Source organism: Hakea prostrata, chromosome 10 (genome assembly GCF_041222555.1).
Source record: "Hakea prostrata isolate BN-2017 chromosome 10, UWA_Hpros_2, whole genome shotgun sequence".
Taxonomy (NCBI): domain Eukaryota; kingdom Viridiplantae; phylum Streptophyta; class Magnoliopsida; order Proteales; family Proteaceae; genus Hakea; species Hakea prostrata.
The window spans coordinates 32884330-32903569 of NC_142609.1; the positions used below are offsets into that span (position 1 = coordinate 32884330).

General features: G+C 36.8%; 1 protein-coding gene across 3 annotated transcripts; it reads left to right on the plus strand.

Annotated features, from left to right (window-relative positions):
- Positions 1-1890: 1890 nt before the first annotated feature.
- Positions 1891-14277, plus strand: LOC149002531 (uncharacterized). Of its 3 annotated transcripts, XR_016170249.1 has the most exons (7): positions 1989-2143; positions 2271-3389; positions 4764-4870; positions 6950-7046; positions 7154-7384; positions 12527-12645; positions 13109-14277. XR_016170249.1 is itself a non-coding variant. In XM_089137487.1 (5 exons), exons 2-5 carry the CDS (start codon positions 3307-3309, stop codon positions 7188-7190), a joined length of 324 nt encoding a protein of 107 aa, XP_088993613.1. In that variant the 5' UTR covers positions 1891-1975; positions 2086-3306; the 3' UTR covers positions 7191-8596. The 3 variants fall into 3 exon arrangements, 1 of the variants encoding a protein (XP_088993613.1); XR_016170250.1 differs by adding an exon at positions 1891-1975 and having other exon boundaries at positions 2086-4886; XM_089137487.1 differs by lacking the exons at positions 12527-12645; positions 13109-14277 and adding an exon at positions 1891-1975 and having other exon boundaries at positions 2086-3389; positions 7154-8596.
- The last annotated feature ends 4963 nt before the right edge of the window (positions 14278-19240 follow it).

Below are 19240 nucleotides of genomic sequence, written 5' to 3' on the forward strand. Positions count from 1 at the left end.
CATCCTCTATATACAAAGAAACTTCCTTGTACCCTGTGTACCAAATGTTGGTGATATATAGCCATGTCAGATGGGGGTGACACGATATCCCAAGTCATAAATCGGCGATATCGCTAACCTTCAATTTTTCGACCTTTTGGTTGAATTTTCAGTGACTTTTCACTCTATTTTTCACCAACACTTCCCAGAGTTTTTCTCTCCACCTAGGCACGTAGGACCTCTCCAAGCTTCGGGGGCAAGACTTCCATGTTCGTTGGCGACAGAATGTGAAGCATGTGCCATACTCAATAGGTGACTCTATGTACTTGCCTACATTGTTATACTTCTTTAGTAGTGGTATATCTTGTAATTGTATAATGAACGATAGACTTTAATACTTCTCTTTACTAGTTGTATACTTGTGTTCTCTTTACATCTTTACTAGTTGTAAACACTTCTTGGTGAAGAGGTTGTGAGTTCGACTTTTTGACAGTATATGTAATATCCCCATCCTCTATATACAAAGAAACTTCCTTGTACCCTGTGTACCAAATGTTGGTGATATATAGCCATGTCAGATGGGGGTGACACGATATCCCAAGTCATAAATCGGCGATATCGCTAACCTTCAATTTTTCGACCTTTTGGTTGAATTTTCAGTGACTTTTCACTCTATTTTTCACCAACACTTCCCAGAGTTTTTCTCTCCACCTAGGCACGTAGGACCTCTCCAAGCTTCGGGGGCAAGACTTCCATGTTCGGGATCGGGGAATGTGAAGCATGTGCCATACTCAATAGGTGACTCTATGTACTTGCCTACATTGTTATACTTCTTTAGTAGTGGTATATCTTGTAATTGTATAATGAACGATAGACTTTAATACTTCTCTTTACTAGTTGTATACTTGTGTTCTCTTTACATCTTTACTAGTTGTAAACACTTCTTGGTGAAGAGGTTGTGAGTTCGACTTTTTGACAGTATATGTAATATCCCCATCCTCTATATACAAAGAAACTTCCTTGTACCCCTGTGTACCAAATGTTGGTGATATATAGCCATGTCAGATGGGGGTGACACGATATCGCTAACCTTCAATTTTTCGACCTTTTGGTTGAATTTTCAGTGACTTTTCACTCTATTTTTCACCAACACTTCCCAGAGTTTTTCTCTCCACCTAGGCTCGTAGGACCTCTCCAAGCTTCGGGGGCAAGACTTCCATGTTCGTTGGCGACAGAATGTGAAGCATGTGCCATACTCAATAGGATGACTCTATGTACTTGCCTACATTGTTATACTTCTTTAGTAGTGGTATATCTTGTAATTGTATAATGAACGATAGACTTTAATACTTCTCTTTACTAGTTGTATACTTGTGTTCTCTTTACATCTTTACATTGGTGAGTTTTGCAGACTTCCAGTTGTGCCCACATACATTCGAGCATGTGCCAATAAAAAACATTGCTATAAGGGATGTTTTAGGCCAAAATAATGCTTTCACTGTGTTTCTTGACTTCAAATTAGGCTATACACCAACATTCAGGCAAAAATTGACCCTAAATACCTTTCGAAATAGGGGTTGATTGTTCACTGACACATTGCCAAATATTGGCGAAATGTCAGGTGTCAGTAGCTGTTAAATGTCATTGTGTCTGGTGGTGTCAACAGCTACCGACACCTAACATTTGGGCGACATTCCGAACTTTGCTTCAACCCCACCCCCCCCCCCCTATCCCCCAAAAAAAAAAAAAAAAGAGAAAGGAAGAGAAGAAAAAAAAAAACCTTGTGAAGGAATGAAAGCTACTCTACTATGAACCTTTAGATTGGAATCTTAAAGGGTCCAAATCAAGGGTTTTCTTTGTCCTTTCATAAGTATGTATCTTTCCACTCAACCAACCCTGTGTGCAAGATTATGGTAGTATGGTTTTTTTTGGCCGGGGGATGGCACGTCACTTGCCGAGAAAACAATCTCCAAAATTTTGAATTTTGTTCCGCAAGGTGGTTACTGAATCTCAATCCTTCTCAATTTCTTCCATCGTCAAAATTTAGAATTTTTGAATTTGTCCAGGTTGTGTTGTTCTTGATATTGTTATTGGTTTCCAACATAGTTTTTGATGACTTTTCGAGCAAGTGAAGTTTCTTATGCGGGTTCAATTTAGTTCCTGCGTAAGAAAGTTAACTTCTTTACTCAAATTTATCTATCTTCTGTTGCTCTTTCCTTCGAATTTTATTTCTGTTGACGTGGGAATTCGTTTCTGATGTTTCTGTTGAATTTTGTTCTTCTGCAAGGCAGATGACTTCATCAAGTTTATCTTCTGTATCTGCATTCAGTTCACACAGTCTTCTGTAGGTTGGTCTTTTCTTGTTCAAGTGGGAATTTCTGCCTTGAGCTGTTTTCTAAAATTTTGCCCCTTTTTGTTTGGTTAATGGGGAGCTCTTGGGGAGGATGGTGCCCTTTGTTTATCTGACTTTAGGCTCGTTGCCGATGCACTGATCCGACGTTGCTGTACATTGTTTTCTCAGTAATCGGTCGTGAACGCAATTGAAACTTGCGTTTGCCTATTTTGGAAATTAAGATTTCAACCCCAAGGGTGCTTCAGTTGGCAGAAAACCAACACCTCCATGTAGGAGGTAAGATTTCGAATCCCCTTGGGGCCAGGGGTGAAGCTGGCCTATATTAATTATATAAAGCTCCCCTGAGGATGTAGTTGAGTTGCATGTAAGCTAGTCCAGGTGAATCTCAAATCCCCCACCCCCCCAAAAAAAAAAAAAAAAAAGAAGGAAAGAAAGAAAAGAAAAGAAGAAGATTTCAATGTCAGCATTTTAGTTGTGGTTACTGCCTTTCAGGTTTGTGTTTGAGGGCAGCATGGATTGTGTTCTTGTCAGGAGGCTCATCCCCTCAGATAACAGCTGCCGCTTTAATGCAATCGGGTTAGTTTTTATTTGAAGTTTGATTTTGGTAGTGGCATAGAAGGTTGGAGAAGTAGCTAGCTGGTGTAAAATCCTTCTCATCCTTCATTTGCTGCTTATTAACTGGTACATTATGGATCATGACAAACAGAAAGCTCCTGATCTACGACAGGTCCTAGTCATATATCTTTACTACCCTCTATCATTCTTCTATATGTCAGTCCCCCTTTTATTTGATGTTAATTCATAACATGAAACTAGGCAATATGAATATAAATTTCCCTATTAGTATGTGTTACTGGTTTCTTATTGTTTCCTGCTTTAGGTTTGAAGTTTTCAAATACATATGGTAGTCATAGAAGTATGTGATGTTCTTTTTATGAAATAATTGACTATACATCAGGGATTGACTCACCTCCATGTTGCTATATTACCTTCATATGGATGTCGAAGACCCACAACAGGTGAAAAAGGAGAAAGGGAAGTTATCAAATAAGTGGGGGTGAGTTTTACTTCTACACAGATCAACTCGGATCGGCCATGAAACTGAACTGATTCCTTAACCTGTTAAGTATTTAATGATTGCTATTTTGTAGAAGAGTTTCTGAATAGGAGAGAATCTGTGGTTTTGGCAGTATTATTTGGATGGATTTGGTAAAGATTGTGGAGAAATCTGAACAATTTACCTGTTACAAAAAGTGAAAAAAAAATGTAGGTTTCAACTATTGAATTGGATTTAGATATGCTTTAAGGGTTTACTTTAGAGGAGGTGTTTCAGTGGTGGATCATTCTATTGCTAGTCTGCCAGAAGTTTTGCCCACAGGGTTTTTTTGTCAGCTGTAGTTGTTTATGTTGGCTGTTTCTTACAGGAGATGGTTTTCATTTCCTATGTTTGGTCACTTCTCAGAGCTCACCAATATTTTTACTACTTTTCCTTGAATATGCTGACCCAATTCCACAGAAAACCCTTATTTTACTTCTATGGAAAGATTCATATGCATTGTTGCTATGCATGTCTAGAAAATAAAAAAGTTCAAGCCAATATAGTTTGCACTCCCAGTATCTTTGAAAAAAAGTGCATGTATTATGCCGAAATGATCTCTTTCAAGAGTCTTGTCCACCTTCTATCTCTCTATTTTGTATCTTTTTTTTCTGGGGTTTGGAGATGGGGAATGCAACAGTTGAATCCCTGAGAATCCTATCAGGAAATATTGAGTTCCCAAAGCACTGTAAAAGGGTTTAAACTCTAACTTTGGGTCCCACATCTTTATGTTCCAATTTTCTGTGTCCTTACTTATTTTGACTGGCCCTGAACTTCCTCATTTTATTTTCCTTTTTGCTGCACCAGCATAGAATTGTTCAAGAGGATCCTACTGTCATTACGGGACCTCCTAGTGTCTTACTTTAGTATAAGCAATATAATTTTGCCTACGAATATAGAAATATTTCAAGAAATTTCAAGAGGACCGTGGTAAATCATCTAGATACTCAACCATAAGCCTTGGAAGTTGAAAGGACCTTGAAAAATGGTCTCATATCTGACTGTTTCTGTATATAGGTCAGTTAGATCACTCTACTTCAATTTAAGCCACTTAAACATTTCATTCCTTATGAAATTTTCTTGTAAGTGTTGCACATGATAAGATACAATAACACATTAATGAACACTTGTGGTAAATCATTTCCATGGTATATTCTAGTGCTCCCCCCAAAGGAAACAAGAAAAAGATTGCCGTGAAAAATATACATGATCACTCCATGATATCCATATATCTGATACATGCATTAATTCCTCCTCCATGATATATTTCTTTATTTTTTTTTCTGGTAGGACAAATTTCTGATGATGCTACTATATTTTGTGTCCTTTTTGAAGGTTACAGCCACGACAGTGGCTAGTGATCCAAGGAAGTACCACTGCATTTCTTGGGAAACCAAATGAAGAATACTGTGTCCGGATTCTTGACTCAGAGAAATGGGGAGGTGTGATCAGTATCAGGTTTTCCTTATTTCTTTTTAATATTTCAAGATTTTTGGATGTTTCCATATGATATAAGGTAATTTATTTAGTTCAAGGATTTCTACCTTGTGGAACATTGGGTTACTAGGTTATATAGTTGTGTCAAACATTTTGTCTGAAAGCAGAGAGGATAATAAAGCCCCTTCTTTTGTAGTTTTTTGGAATGATTGGATGTGTTCTCATTGAGTGTTTTTTTGGGGTCAAAAGTTCTCATTGATTTGGGATGTTCCTTCAACAACAACAACAACAATAAGCCTTGTCCCAACTAAATGGGGTCGGCTACATGGATTCTTGCCCTCCAATCAGTTCTGTTTGAGGCCATGCTAGATACAAGGCCTAAGCTATACATATCCTTTCTCACCACTTCTCCTAAGGTTATCTTAGGTCTACCCCTAGCTCTTCTAGTTCCTTCAATATGGAATTTCCATTTTCTTGTAACCACTTTTCTCAGAGCAAATTTTGAAGCCAAAACATGTATCCGCAGTTGTGATATAGGGGTCACAACACTACCATAAGCCAAAAAGGCAAAAACCACTGGACAAATAACAAATCATGAAGGAACATCCCAAATTGTTATGATGCACATTTTGTTTATTATTTCTATAAACTTTGCATGGTAGGAATTAAGATGAAACATCGAAACTATATATGCTTGAACCATCCAGTTTTAGTGGTATTCTGTTTCTGTTCATATCTTGCTAGTGCTAATTTCTCTGTACTTTAAAAATAATCCTTGAAGTTGGAGTACATGTTTGCTAATTTTGTCTTATGGGTTGCAACTCAATAGTTGATCATGTGTCTGTTTTTCTTATTTTTGTAATTTGAAATATTATAATTGGTTGAGGGGTAGAGGAAAACTCGAACAAGCCCAAGCAATATTACATGCGGCAATTGAAGCAGACTACCTTGATGAAGGAGCTGGGAGCTACATTAAGCATGATCAGGAGTTTTATCTGTAAATTCTTTACATTGAAAATCCTAGACCAATAAAGAAACTAAAAACATATAGTGAAAGTGTTACTAATAGAAGAACAAAGCATAAGCTAAAAATCTTCAAGCTTTTGCACCCAAACTTCAATCAAAGGTTCAAGTGCAGCTCAAATTCTAGTTTCTTATTACAAAAGGTAGAGGAATAAATCCTAAAGACTTTCTCTGATGTAGATACTATCCAAAAACAATTACAATGAAAGAAAAGAAAAATAAAAGAATAAAGAAATGAGGAGAAGAGAGATGCTCCTCAAAAAGGAGAATGGGAGAGAGCCTGAAAAAGACCTGAGCCTTTGTGAATAGTTGTTGAATAGAAGAGATTGAGTTGGAGTGAAAAAGGTTCGAAAAAGAAAATAGTATGAAGTATAGAGAGATAGAATAGGAAAAGTAATAGAAGAAAAGAGAGAAAAAAAGAAAGAAAGAAAGAAAGAAAGAAAGATAGGAGTTACATCGGAAGAGGGGCGAGAAAGTAGACAGAAAAACTGCAAAAGGACTGCAAGAGGATTATAAAGAATCCTATAAATTAACTCAACGCATGGCAATGAATGAATGAAGTTTCTTTCCACTATAGATCTCCCAAAGATTAAGCTCTAGACAGTAGCGTGATTGTACCACTACCAGCTCCAGTGGCCTCCTCAGTCCCTACCTAGACCTGATTGAGTTGAGTTCTTTTCAGATGAGAATTGACATAGTATCATTCAATTACTTGGACCAAGATTACTGGATTTGGAAACCAAATTTATATAGAACTGACTCGACACATTTTTTTGGTCTAGTAAGGAGTGATAGTCGTCTAGTTAGTCTTTATGTCTTTTATCATCCTTTGTTTTTTTATGGATATATAGAATAGGAGTTGAGATTTTGATTGCAATTTAGTTTTAGCTTCAGAGTTCAGAGTCTAGTTTTGAATCTCAGCTTTCTCTTTATGTATTCACATGTACCTGATAAAAAGGACTGATGAAGTGTGAGTGTGGCCTGTTTATGTAGTTTTCTATCTCCCTTTCAACTTTGATTCTCTATCTCAGGCTTTCAGGTTTCTTCCTGTTTTGTCATAGGCTCTCCACCACTTGCCTTTCTTTCCCTTCATGTGTGTGTGCGCAAAGAAGATTTGAAGACTAATAAAAATGTGGATCAAGTGGAGAAGATTCAAAGGTGCACTTAATGTAGATTATGACAAGTTTGAATTTATACAAAAGGTTGTTATCTTTGGTCCTAGAAACTAACTGGTGTTCTTTGATGTTTTTGTTCAATCTTGGCAGGGGACAGCTCCCTTGTTCTGATCAACTCAAAGATTAAGCTATTTATATAAAGATATAAAGAAAGAGTATATTTTGTCACTATCACACAAATACTGTTGCAACTTCCAGCTGATTTTATGATGAATGTTTTATCATTTAGGGTCCATAGAGCTTTCAGTACTAGCAGATTATTATGGACATGAGATTGCTGCATATGACATCCAAACAGCACGACATGATTTGTATGGCCAGGTTAGCATCAGTAATGTTCTTCATTCTAATGTACTTAGTATTCGTAACAATTTTTTGACAGTATTGAGCATTCTTGTTGCATTGTACATTAAAACAGGACATGAAGTATTCGGAGAGAGTTATGCTGAATAATGACGGCATTCATTATGATGCCTTAGCTGTATTGCTCAGTTCCCTCTTTCCAATATATGACTTTTATTTGCTAATTTTCGTTTTCTAGAGCATACTCTTTTAAAACGGTATGTAAAGGTACATGGCCTTGTCTACTGTGGGGTACACTGGGTCACATACACATTAGTTACTTTTACTTTTAAAGTCTTTACATGTTTTTGTGCTGGGGAGACTGTTTTCTGCTCAAAATTGGGCGTTTGCTAAAGTCGTTCTGGAAATATTTCCATTGGTCCCACAGTATGAAAAGTCTATTTCCGAGTGATAGGCCCGTTATATTGCGAGTGCATATTTGCAAAAATAGAAAGAGCAGAAAGGTATCTTATGTGCAGCAAGAGAAGGATGTCAGATCAGATTGCTGTCTTGGGATGGGAATAAAACTGATTTAGGAAGGGGGAAGGCTGAATCTGATTTAGGAAACTAGTTAATATTAATATTGGGGAAGTTTAGCAAGTTAGGCAGTCTGGATTATTGTGAGGAAAATTGCAAGGTAGACCTTGCAGGGGGAGAGCTGTAGGAGAACTGGTTATTGTCTTGAGTTGCTCCATTTGCTTTATTCTTGAGTTCAGTAATTAATGAAGCTAGTATTAATATTATCTAAAGTGAATTCCATTCTGTGCTTGCTGAATTCTCTGGGATTAATAGTGGACTGTGAGTGCGAGAGAGGATAGCCATTGTTAAGCAAGATTTGGGTGCTTAACATATTGGCATCAGAGCAGTTTGATTCCAGGGGAATGGTAAAGAGCTGGATGGAGAGCAGGATAGAGGATTTGGAGACTATCGTAAAGGAAATGCAGGGTCAGATAGGGACCCTTGCATAGCAGGTGGAAAGAGGGGAAAAGGCCAACGAGGAGTTTAGAGAGGAACTGAGAGCCTTGCTACTAAAAGGGAAAAACATCAAGATGGCCTCTCAATCACCGGAGCTTACAGAGACAGATGGACAAGGGGGGCTTCATCACAGGGCTAGAGAGCAGTTAGAAGAATGAACACCAGAACATGGAGGGCGAGTGGGAGAAACAGAGTTACGACGAGTTCCTCCCCTGCGACTAGAGATGCCAACCTTCTTAGAGGAAGACCTGTTAGAATGGATCGCAGGGGAGAATATTCTTTGATTTGCATGATCTGAGTGAAGAAGAGAAGCTACGTGCTGCAACCATATGTTTTGAAGGAGCAGCACTAGGGTGGATGAGATTCATGGAGTTGCAGCAGCTGGTGATGTCATGGAATGAGTTGAAAGTTGCTGTGGTTCAACGATTTCGCTCGGCACAAATGAAGACACCAGGAGGTATTAATCACCCTCCAGCAGGAGGTATTAATCACCTTCCAGCAGACTATTGTAATCGTAGAATACTGAGAGAATTTTGAATTACTCACAGCAGCCAGCGGAGTTGTAGAAGAAGTGTGGCTCAAAGAGGCTTTCCTCGTGGGGTTGAACTATGAGGTTACGGCGGGAGTCAAGCTATTTGGACTCATTATGTTGGGCCAAATAATCGAATTGGACCAAGCAGTGGAAGCAAGGAATTGGACCACTAAAAATCCTAGAAAAATACCCTGGACCCAACCCACCCCATTAAGCCCAAACCAATGTTATAGTAATTTGGGCCTAACTAATGCAGTTGGACAATAGTGCAATCCCTGGACCAAAATGAACCAAAGATCCAATGCTGCTGTGGCTTGATCAAACCAGAAGTTGGGCGAACCATCATCTTCTTCTTCCCAAAATTGAGCTGGTGCATCTTCCGCGACTGGGAATCCTACCAGGTCCTGTTGGCTTTCTCAAGAGGGGATACGGGAGAAGATGGATAAGGGGTATGTTTCAGGTGTGATACACCTTACACCCAGGGCCATTGATACCCCTTTAAGTAGCTATATTACTTCTGTTATGTGAAGAAGATGAGCCAGCGCTGGCAATGGCAATAAGGGAAGTCGTTGGGGGGTGACGAAATTGAACCCTTGTTGGAGGTGAAACTCTAGCACTTCATTAGTAGGAATTGACTTGCCTCAAATGTCAAAACTATGGGGACAAGTCTGCGGCGTTGTGATTCTGGTTGATTCCACTTCCGTAATATTGTTGTGTAGAAATTAGTGGATCCACTCAGTCTGGAGGTACATGAGAACGATTTCCAAGTGATTTTGGGGGACGCAAAAGTAGTAAGGGTGTGGGAGTGTGCCAGAATGTTTCATCACCATTGGTGGAGTAACTTTTGTACAAGATCTGCTTTCATTAAGTTTGGGCAGCGTCAACATTATTCTAGGTGTTGAGTGCTTGTCGACGCTAGGGAAGATTAGGAGCAACTAGTGCCTTCAAACCATGAGTTTCTAGTGGCAAGGGGAGACCATAAAACTTTGTGGAGGATCCCAACTGTGTATGACAGAAAATGCAATTTCACTTAATGTATTCGTCGACCCTCAATGATCATACTTGCTGTTCTATTTTCCCTTCTTTTTGAGGAGCTTCAAGCTGCTGACGGTGAAGGCTCAAGTAGCGACAATAAATGACTTCTGAAGAGCCCCTTGTTGTTATTAGCAGAGGGAGGATGTCTATGACACTCATAACAAACACATCACTCAAAGCAAGAAGGTTGAATTTTTGAAGGTTTCCCCATGTGCGATTACTGATGCGATTGAGAATGGGATGAATTGGTAATAAATGCTGCACGGCAATCGATTCTGAGATGGGAAGAGGGAAAAGCTTGGCTAACCCAGAGAACAGATTCAAAACAATTCTTGAATCTTAGTGGATTGGAGTGCGATGGACTTGAGATAGTTTGTATAAAGGACCACACATTGACACACGACCCAGTGGAGAAGGTTGTTGGCAGGATTTTAAATCATCATCTACAGTATTTTGAAGCTGATCAAGAAGGTGCGAAGTTTGTTTTTCTTGTGGGAGTATCCAATACTCTAAAGGTATAATGAGTTCTCAGAGCAGGTCAAATCACCCATATAACTTTCTTGACTGGAGGTTCAGTAACTGCTGCATTTAGATCTTATTTCAATGGTTGGCCCCAGATTGGCAACAACGTGTATGAAGAAGGCTGGAAAAATTAACAGCCATACGAGAGAACCATCCATTACGTGCAGCTGTGAATATTTCTGATGTTTATAGGTCAGCCTTTGAGTTTGGGGACCTGCAACTTGGTGACTTGCTGTTTCTACCAATCAACAAAGATCTGGGTGAAGATACAACGGATGTAAAGTTTACTCAGTAGGTGGCTATTGCAGTAGGACAACCAAGGCAGTTTGTTTTGGTTGACACTGAACTAACATGGTTGTCTAGCAAACATGTGAAGACCATGATTCAAATTTTCCTTCATCTTGAGAACAAGGTGAATTTTGAGGGGCTGGTGGTGATAGAGCCCTAGGATAATGCCATGTGGCAGAGTAAGAGTGTAAGGTTAGGTGAGGGGTAATATATAGGGGAGAATTGAGAGGAGTAGGTATGGATTGTGACATGAGTGATTTTGGGGTAGCCTATGGCTGAGGGGTAGCATTGAATGTTGTGGGGGTTATCCATGTTTCTCAGCTGAAGAAAGTGATCGGCCAGCTTACACTCCGCAACCACTTCCCTTGTGCTTGGCAGAAGATGGGAAATTGCAGCATTTCCGGAGGAGTTACTGACCATCTGTTTTTTGCCGCAAGGGCTGCCTTCATGCAAAAACACGTGGGTGGACTATGACAAGATGAATAACTAGTTTCCAGATTTTCAGCTTGAGGACAAGGTGAAATTGTAGGAGGGGAGTATTGATAGGCCCCTTGTATCGCGAGTGTGTACTTGCAAAAATAGAAAGAGCAGCAAGGGATCTTATGTGCTGCAATAAAGGAAGGAAATCAGATCAGATTTCTGTCTTGGAATGGTAATAGAACTATTTAGAAAGGGGGAAGGGTGAATGCGATTTAGGAAACTAGTTACTATTTATAGTGGGGAAGGGTAGCAAGTTAGGCAGTCTGGATTGTTGTAAGGGAAATTGCAATGGTGGACCTTGCAGGGCAAGCTGTTGCTCAGGGGTAGCTGTAGAAGGACCTAGTGCTGGTTATTATCTTGAGTTGCTGTGTTTGCTTTATTCTTGAGTTCAGTAATTAATAAAGCTAGTGTTAATATTATTTTAAGTGAATTCCGTTCTGTGCTTGCAGAATTTTCTGGTATTAATTGTGGACTGTGAGTGGGAGAGAGGATAGCCATTGTCGAGCAAGATTTGGGTGGTGCTTGACACCGAGTAAGCCATGGGGTACAAGGTGATGAGACCATTTTATCAAGCTTTTGTTTCCTTCAGACCACTTTCCTCACCATATCTTCTTCTTCACACCAAAAACTCATCTCTGAGAATGTTACCGAACGCATCGTATTATTCTGGGATTCTATTCCCAGCTCTATAAATAAAGGATCTTGCGGGAGAGCTGTACCATCTTCTCCATTACTTCTCTTCTATGCTTCTTTTCTTGTCCTCAGTTTTAATCTCAAAGGTGTGATATCGTGACATACTCAACTGAAAAGAGGAGAAATCCCTTTCGCTTGTGATGTTGAAATGGCAGATCTGCTGAATGTGTAGAAATTTATCACTTGATGCTTCCCACATTAGCGGTGTCTTTTTTCCCCCTTTTTTTTTTTTTTTTTTTTTTGGGGGGGGGGGGGGGGAGGTTTGGTTTGGTGGGTTTTGCTGGGTTAACTTTTATTATGATCAAAATCATCCTAGAACTTTGATACTTTGTGTGGGAGGAAGCATTTCTCTAAGGATTTTTAGCCGTGGCGTGTTTTATCAATTGGATTAGGCCCATTCATTGAGCAGACCCTCTTTTACATGACTTATAAAATGGTGGTTCCTAGCCTGCTTAAGTGACTGCAATTTGTATCCATTGTTGTGGAGTCCCAATAGTTCTGTCTTGTAATTATTTGACCTTCCCTTTTTTTTCTTTCCGGTAACCATATATCCTTCCTTTTAAGACTATACGTGGGTTGCTTCCATGTACCAACAGATGTCTCCCATCAAGGATGCTTCAGAGGAGTTTGACCAAGCAATATTTAGTGTGCAGAAGGATCGAAGCATTGAGCCTGTGGAAAGGGTTGCTATGAATTTTGTCATGGAAGAACAGAGGTGCATCTTCTTTCATACTTCCCTCAACCTTGTTTTTTTTTCTTCCCTCACTCTCTAGTTATCTTACCACTAAAATCTGAAGAAATGTCAAACAGAAAATACAGAAATATTGAAATAAATTCATTATCTGGGGGCAATACATTTCATTTAGTTTTATTTTTTCCTTTTTGATTTTGTTGTTTTGAAGGGAGGTGGGGGGGGGGGGGGTGGGAATGGGATGAAATATCAATGTTTGGTCTCTTCAATCCTTGCTGGTGATTTAGTTTCATTTCCCTTTCAATGGTGAGTTTCTATTACCGAACCCAGCCTAGGGGAAGGGGGAGGAGGGGGTATATGCCATACCTCAATAATCTACAATGTGAAGTATAGCAAATTGGCATTGTTGGGCAGAAGGTAATCTTGTTTACAGTCAACTCTCTCTCTCTCTCTGATCTTTTCTGCAAATATTGGTGGGACCATGCAGGAAGCTGTAGAGCATACACAAGCAAGTGGCCATGTCAATTTTCAGGAGTACAGATAAAGATTCAAGAAAGGAAGATCAGAAATGAAAGACCCCATTGTTCCGTGGGTGAGCTTCTATAGATAATTTATCCAATTGTTTTCTTAAGATATACTTTAGGCCCTCATAAGTTTATCATTGGATGGTTGGGGAAGAAATAAACATCTCTGCAACTTTCATTTATCTTTTTCCCCACCACATTATCCCACAAAAAGAGAGAAAAAAGAGAGGGGGAGGTGAGGGGCTGCTGTTGTAGAATTCTTTATCTACTCTATTACTCTGTGAGTGAGAAAAGAAACACTTGCTAGCTTAGGATGTTTGATCTTAAAGGATGAAGTTGGTCCCCCACCTCCCAAAAAAGGAAAAAAGAAAGCCTTATTTCTTTTTCAGCTATTTGGTCCACAATTATGAAGGAGATGAATATGTGATTTGGGATAACTTTGATGAAGTGGCTTAGAGTCTCATGGAAGATTTTCCAGCCTTTGGCTTTGCCTAGCTGATTAGGTCTACTGTCAATTCTGCTTAGGTCATTTGGTAGGTCCTATGAAAGCGAAATTCATGAATCTTACAGAACCTTGGCCAAACCCTATGACAGTACAACCCAATTTTAAAATCAAAGCTATGGATGAGCTCTTGATAATGACATTATCATCAAATTACAATTAAAATGATTGAAATTGTACAGGAAGCTACAGTTACCTATGTTAACCTTTCCCCCTTTCTCATGGTTTGTTTATGGCAAGGATTCTGGTGCTAATCCTTCAAGTTTTGCTCCTATGCAGGGCTAAGTTTCTGGCCTATCTTGAATTTATATGAAAAAATAGGCCATCTTAGGGTGTTTAGGTGGAACTCAACCAACTGAAGTAGGTTATTTTTGGCCTCTAAAGTCTCAGGCCACAACCTACTTTTAATCTAACAATTGTAATCTGTTTATGATCATGAACTGCTCACTCTTCTGCCTTCCTGCTCTCCTTCTATTGCATTGCTCCATCATAGCATGGTTTCGAAAGTTGTATCGGATCAGTTGAATTGTCGAACGGTTGAGAAGCGAAGGTGATTGAATCGCCGATTTAGATTGACATCGATTACGGGTGATTCTAATTTCATTGATTTTTGTTGATTAGGACTCTTTTCCTTGGATGGCATTTAACATATGCAGTGCATTTCCTTGGTTACAAGATTCATGAATCTTATTTTTTTTTAAAAAAATCTACAGATGAGTGCACTTCCTTTTGTTATAAAGTTCATGCATTTTACTAATCTTACATGTAATCACATTCAAGTAATTTAATTGAAAAGTAAAGTAAGTTGCACTTAATTTTTTTTTAAAGGAATTTTAATATAATTTCGTAGTTGAAAACGATGAAAGGATGTTCTAATTTATTCTTGTTTGAATTCATTTCTTTCACTTCACTTTTTAGTTGCAACCAGGTGGAATCTTAGTACAGAACCCTCCATTCCAACCCAATTTTTTCTTGTTTTTTTTTTTAAAAAAATTGAATCTTGAGGAAATCTATCCTTAGGTAGGACCTAGTACAAAAAATTCTCATGCACGCGAACCCTTTATATAGTTTTTATTATCTATCAGAACCATCGAGAAAGAAATCATTTCTCTCCCCCACCTCTTTCCACTTAGTCACCCAAGCATCACTAATGGTGATGCAAAGCTATAATTGGATCTTATAATCATCATTAACTTTGATCGATAATTATAGTTACTGTTAATGGATTAGATGTTAGGGTAGGTTTGTTGGAATCGCAAGTGAATTATAGTTATAACCTGAGGTTAAGGTATTCAAACAGTCTTTCAACAAAAATTGTTGAAGTACGATGTCATAGCAAAATTGTCTCCAGGACTTTGGTTATGCAGAAGCTTTCGACATTTGAACTGCTTTGTTTTACTAATAATATCACAATTGGTAGACATGTATCATGGTATTAGACATGAAAGTGGTTTTATTTTTTTAAAGCAAATTGTACTGGCACCCCAAAATGGAGGTCTTAAAGCACTGGCACCCCACTTTATGTTTAAACAACATAGAGACTCAAAAATTGGATTTTCTTTGAATATACTTGTCCAATTTATTACTAAAGATAATTAAATTACTGTTTATTTTAAAAAATATCCCTATAATAAACAGTGTTTGAAAGGTTTTTAGTAATAAATTGGACAAATATATCCAATGAAAATTCAATTTTGGTGTCTCTGTGCTTTTTAAACATAAAGTGGAGTGTCAGTGATTTAAGGCCTCCATTTTGGGGTGCCAGTGCAATTTGTTTTTTTTTTTTTTTTTTTTATCTGAATGAATGATTGATGTAGATTTCATTCAAAGTAGCTGAAAAAGCACTAGATCCAACAAAGCAATGTAAGAAAATACTACAAAATTGAATGGTTTGATATCAAATTAGTAGATGAACAACAAAGTAACATGAAGCTTTTCCTTCATTTATTTATCAAATGGACCAACTACAACAGTGAACAGTGGATTGCAGCACAGTTTCTCTTTTTGATTTAAGGCATTCTTTTCTTCTTTCTTTTCCATCTTGATAGCTATGTTGTCGGTTCAACTATACATGTTGATGCAGAAAAGACGGAAAGTGTTGGCGACTTTCATGTTATCATTCTACATAAATTAATCAGATGAAGAAAAAGAAGAACATATACCATCAGAGAACTCATCATCTTGTTTTCTTTGCTTTTAGTATATAATATAATATATATAGTTCTGCAGCAAGTAGATAGAATTAATCAAATCTAGAGAAAAACACATGAGTTTTGAACTACTATGGTGATCTCATAAATCCCAATTACCGATTGAACCAAAAGCTAGATAATTGAAATTTTAAGAGCCTTGTGCTTTCTGTCCATTCAAAATCAAATAGAATTCTTTTTTTGCATACCCAAATTGATTAAGTAGATGATTTGATTTCGATAATTAAAGCTGATTAATAGTTGCTTTGCATTTGATCTTGGTTTAGTAAAATAATGACCAACTTGTTGTGGGTTGTTTTGTTCAACTACTTTTATCATGTAGCCAGTCACTCTCTTAGAGAATACAGAAAATGTATGAATAAAACAAAGCAAAAGTGTTATAATCACTTGGCTAAGGAGGGCAAAGTTCCAAACATATAAATATATATTTTTCATCTCTCTCTTTCAAACAAACAAAAAAGAAGAAGATATGTTTTTCATCCCATACATGGATTTATTATTATCTAATTAAGTTTAAGTATTGTTTTGGTACTTAGTTTTACCAACCTTCCAACATCCTAGGAATAATTTTTTTCTTTTTTTTTCATTTTATATTAATTCTCTTTAGGTTTTGATTAATTGTATGATTGGTTGCTTTATTACATCATGTAATGGTCCCCTTCTATATATTAATCTGTTCTTTGGGATCCTCAAAAGCTGATAATGAAGCTAATAATTTAGCATTGAAATTAAAGGGAAAAGACTATCAGATTTATGTCATTCTCATTCTTTTATATCAATATCATGAACTACTACAGTTATTAAGACAATTAAAATAAATATTTATGAATAAAATAGGAATCTCATAAAGGCTTATGTAGGGTGTAGTTTCTTATGTTTTATAAGTAGAAGCTCATGGCTTATGTTTTATTAATGGCAGTGTAAAGAATGGTATTATTGAAATGAGACTAACATGATCAGTGAATAAATAAAAAGGAAATATATTTAGAACAAATCATGTAAAAGATCATTTGCCAAAAAATAATTATTTTTCTTTGATCTTATGAACTATTTGTACCTAACCAGATATGTTTTGTGATATAAAAAAAATGCCACTGGTTGAAGCAAAAGAGATGGGTGGCATCCAGATTCAACCACTTGTTTCTTTTATCTTCTTCTATATTATGGTGCAATTTAAAAGTGGTTTTTAATTAAAATAAATGTTTTATATTAATTTTATAACCAGCTTGATATAAAACACTATATCAATTAAAAGGAATATAATGCAACCAATAAGCAGAAAAGAAATGAAAATGATAGAGATAGCATCCTTCACTATATCTATTTCATTTTTTCACTTGATAGTTTCATATGGCATTGATGATAATGATACTTTACTTTTATCAAAATAAGAAATAATGACATGTTTGACATACTAGTTTTTACTTAAATTTTTTAATTTAAGTTCAAATTCCCTTTCTTCTTTTAAGAAAATTTTTTATAAAAGAAATAGGTTGGGATAGCATGCATTATTCAGCAGAGGACTTGATAAACAAATACAAGAAAAAATTATTACATAGAAAGTAAAACCCACTTGAAAGCTATCTATGAGAAAAATGAAAAGGATAATTAAGATCTTAAATATCTCTTTGAACTCTTTTAGAGGACAAGACATGGATGGAGATTGCTTCAACCACAGTGGTCAGTTGCAGATCAGGATTTATTGAAGAAGACAATATGTGGTAGAGAGCCAAAGCAGACAAACCCAACAATAGATGTGTAAGAAAAGCTACAAAGCAAAACAATTTATAAGGGTTTCCATGAACAAGAAGGTACAACTCAGGAGATATTTGGTGTTTTATCAACATGATATCACCTAATGAGTTTAACTTTCATTCGTAGAGGTAGAAGACTTGTTTTTCTCAAACCCTTCCATTATACATTTAGGTCCAGAAGTGAGTTATCTTCCTAAAGATGTGATGGAAAAGTGTGACTACACTATAGTCCTCTACCCTCAAATCCCAACTTTGACTTAATGAGATTAATGCTACACCTTAATCTATGGGAATTAACGCTCAATGTCTCATGAGTCGAGTTCGATAATCCTATACTTTGACCTTCTATCATCACCATATATTTAAGAAGATTCTACCTTGTTAGTGTTTAAATGACCTCTTTTCTGAATATGCGGTGAAAGAAACGGAAATGATCTTCTATCACCAAAAGTCATTAGTCTCATCACAGATGCTAAGCAAAATTTCTATTTCAAGGATTAAAAATTTAAAAAGATAAGTTATCAAAACCATGTTTAGAAGATGAATTAAAGTGGATCATATTGTAGTTAAATATGAATATTCACACTGAAATTGAAGTGGACCATGAGATGGTTTCTTCAAGTTGTTTGGGGTCAAAAATTGGATGGAAGAGGAGAAAAGGTCTTCGATGATGAGGTGGTATGGAATTTATGATAATATTAATAATGCATAAGTCAGGTAGGAACTCTCTAATTGTTTCATGATACTTAGAACCTAACACAAGTTACCAAATTGATGGGTCATGTTTAGTCAACTTGTAGATAAAAAGTATACAATTTTCACCTCAAGAAGAAGGAACAACATCTCCCTTGTTGTCTGGAAAAGATTAACTTTTGGGAATCTAGGTTATTAAAGAAATCTAAAAGTGAGAATCTTCAAAGGGAATGATTATTTCCACTCATTTTAATACTTTTCAATTGATTTAGCAAAAGATGCTGATGGAAACCTATTGCATATTAAAAATAGTGAAATAGTTCTACAAAAAAGAAAGCAAAGTGGCAAAATATCAAATCATTTTTTTTTAAGTAATAAATTTAAAAAATATACATATATAAGAAGGAAAAAAAAAGGAGTTCACTTTTTTTTTTTTGAAATATTTTGTACACGGCATGGTACATAAATAATGATTGAGAGAGAGACGACAGTACATTCTTCTATCATCATTTAATGACCGTTTACATGGTCGTGCACCATGCAGAAGTATGTACGAAACCACTTCCATCAATGCAAGATTCGAAACGAATCATAATATTATACGCAGTCTTATCATTTTTTTCAAGAAAAATTAAATATTGTGCCTGATCTCAATCACTTGACTAATTGATCACAATAATACAACCTTTAGGGTTACACCAAATCCAACCTTCAATATTAAAAATAATTAAATCACATCAAAATCCAAAATTAGGAGAATGAAAATAATACCTAATGACAAAAGCAGTGGGCCCTTCTAAATATCCACCCATCTATTATCTATAATCTAGTTCCTCTACTTGCAAGGATTGAAAAAAAATATTATTCTCATGCTTCTCTATCATATATTTAGAAAAGAATCTATTTTGTCAGTGTTCAGTGAAGGATTCCCCCATA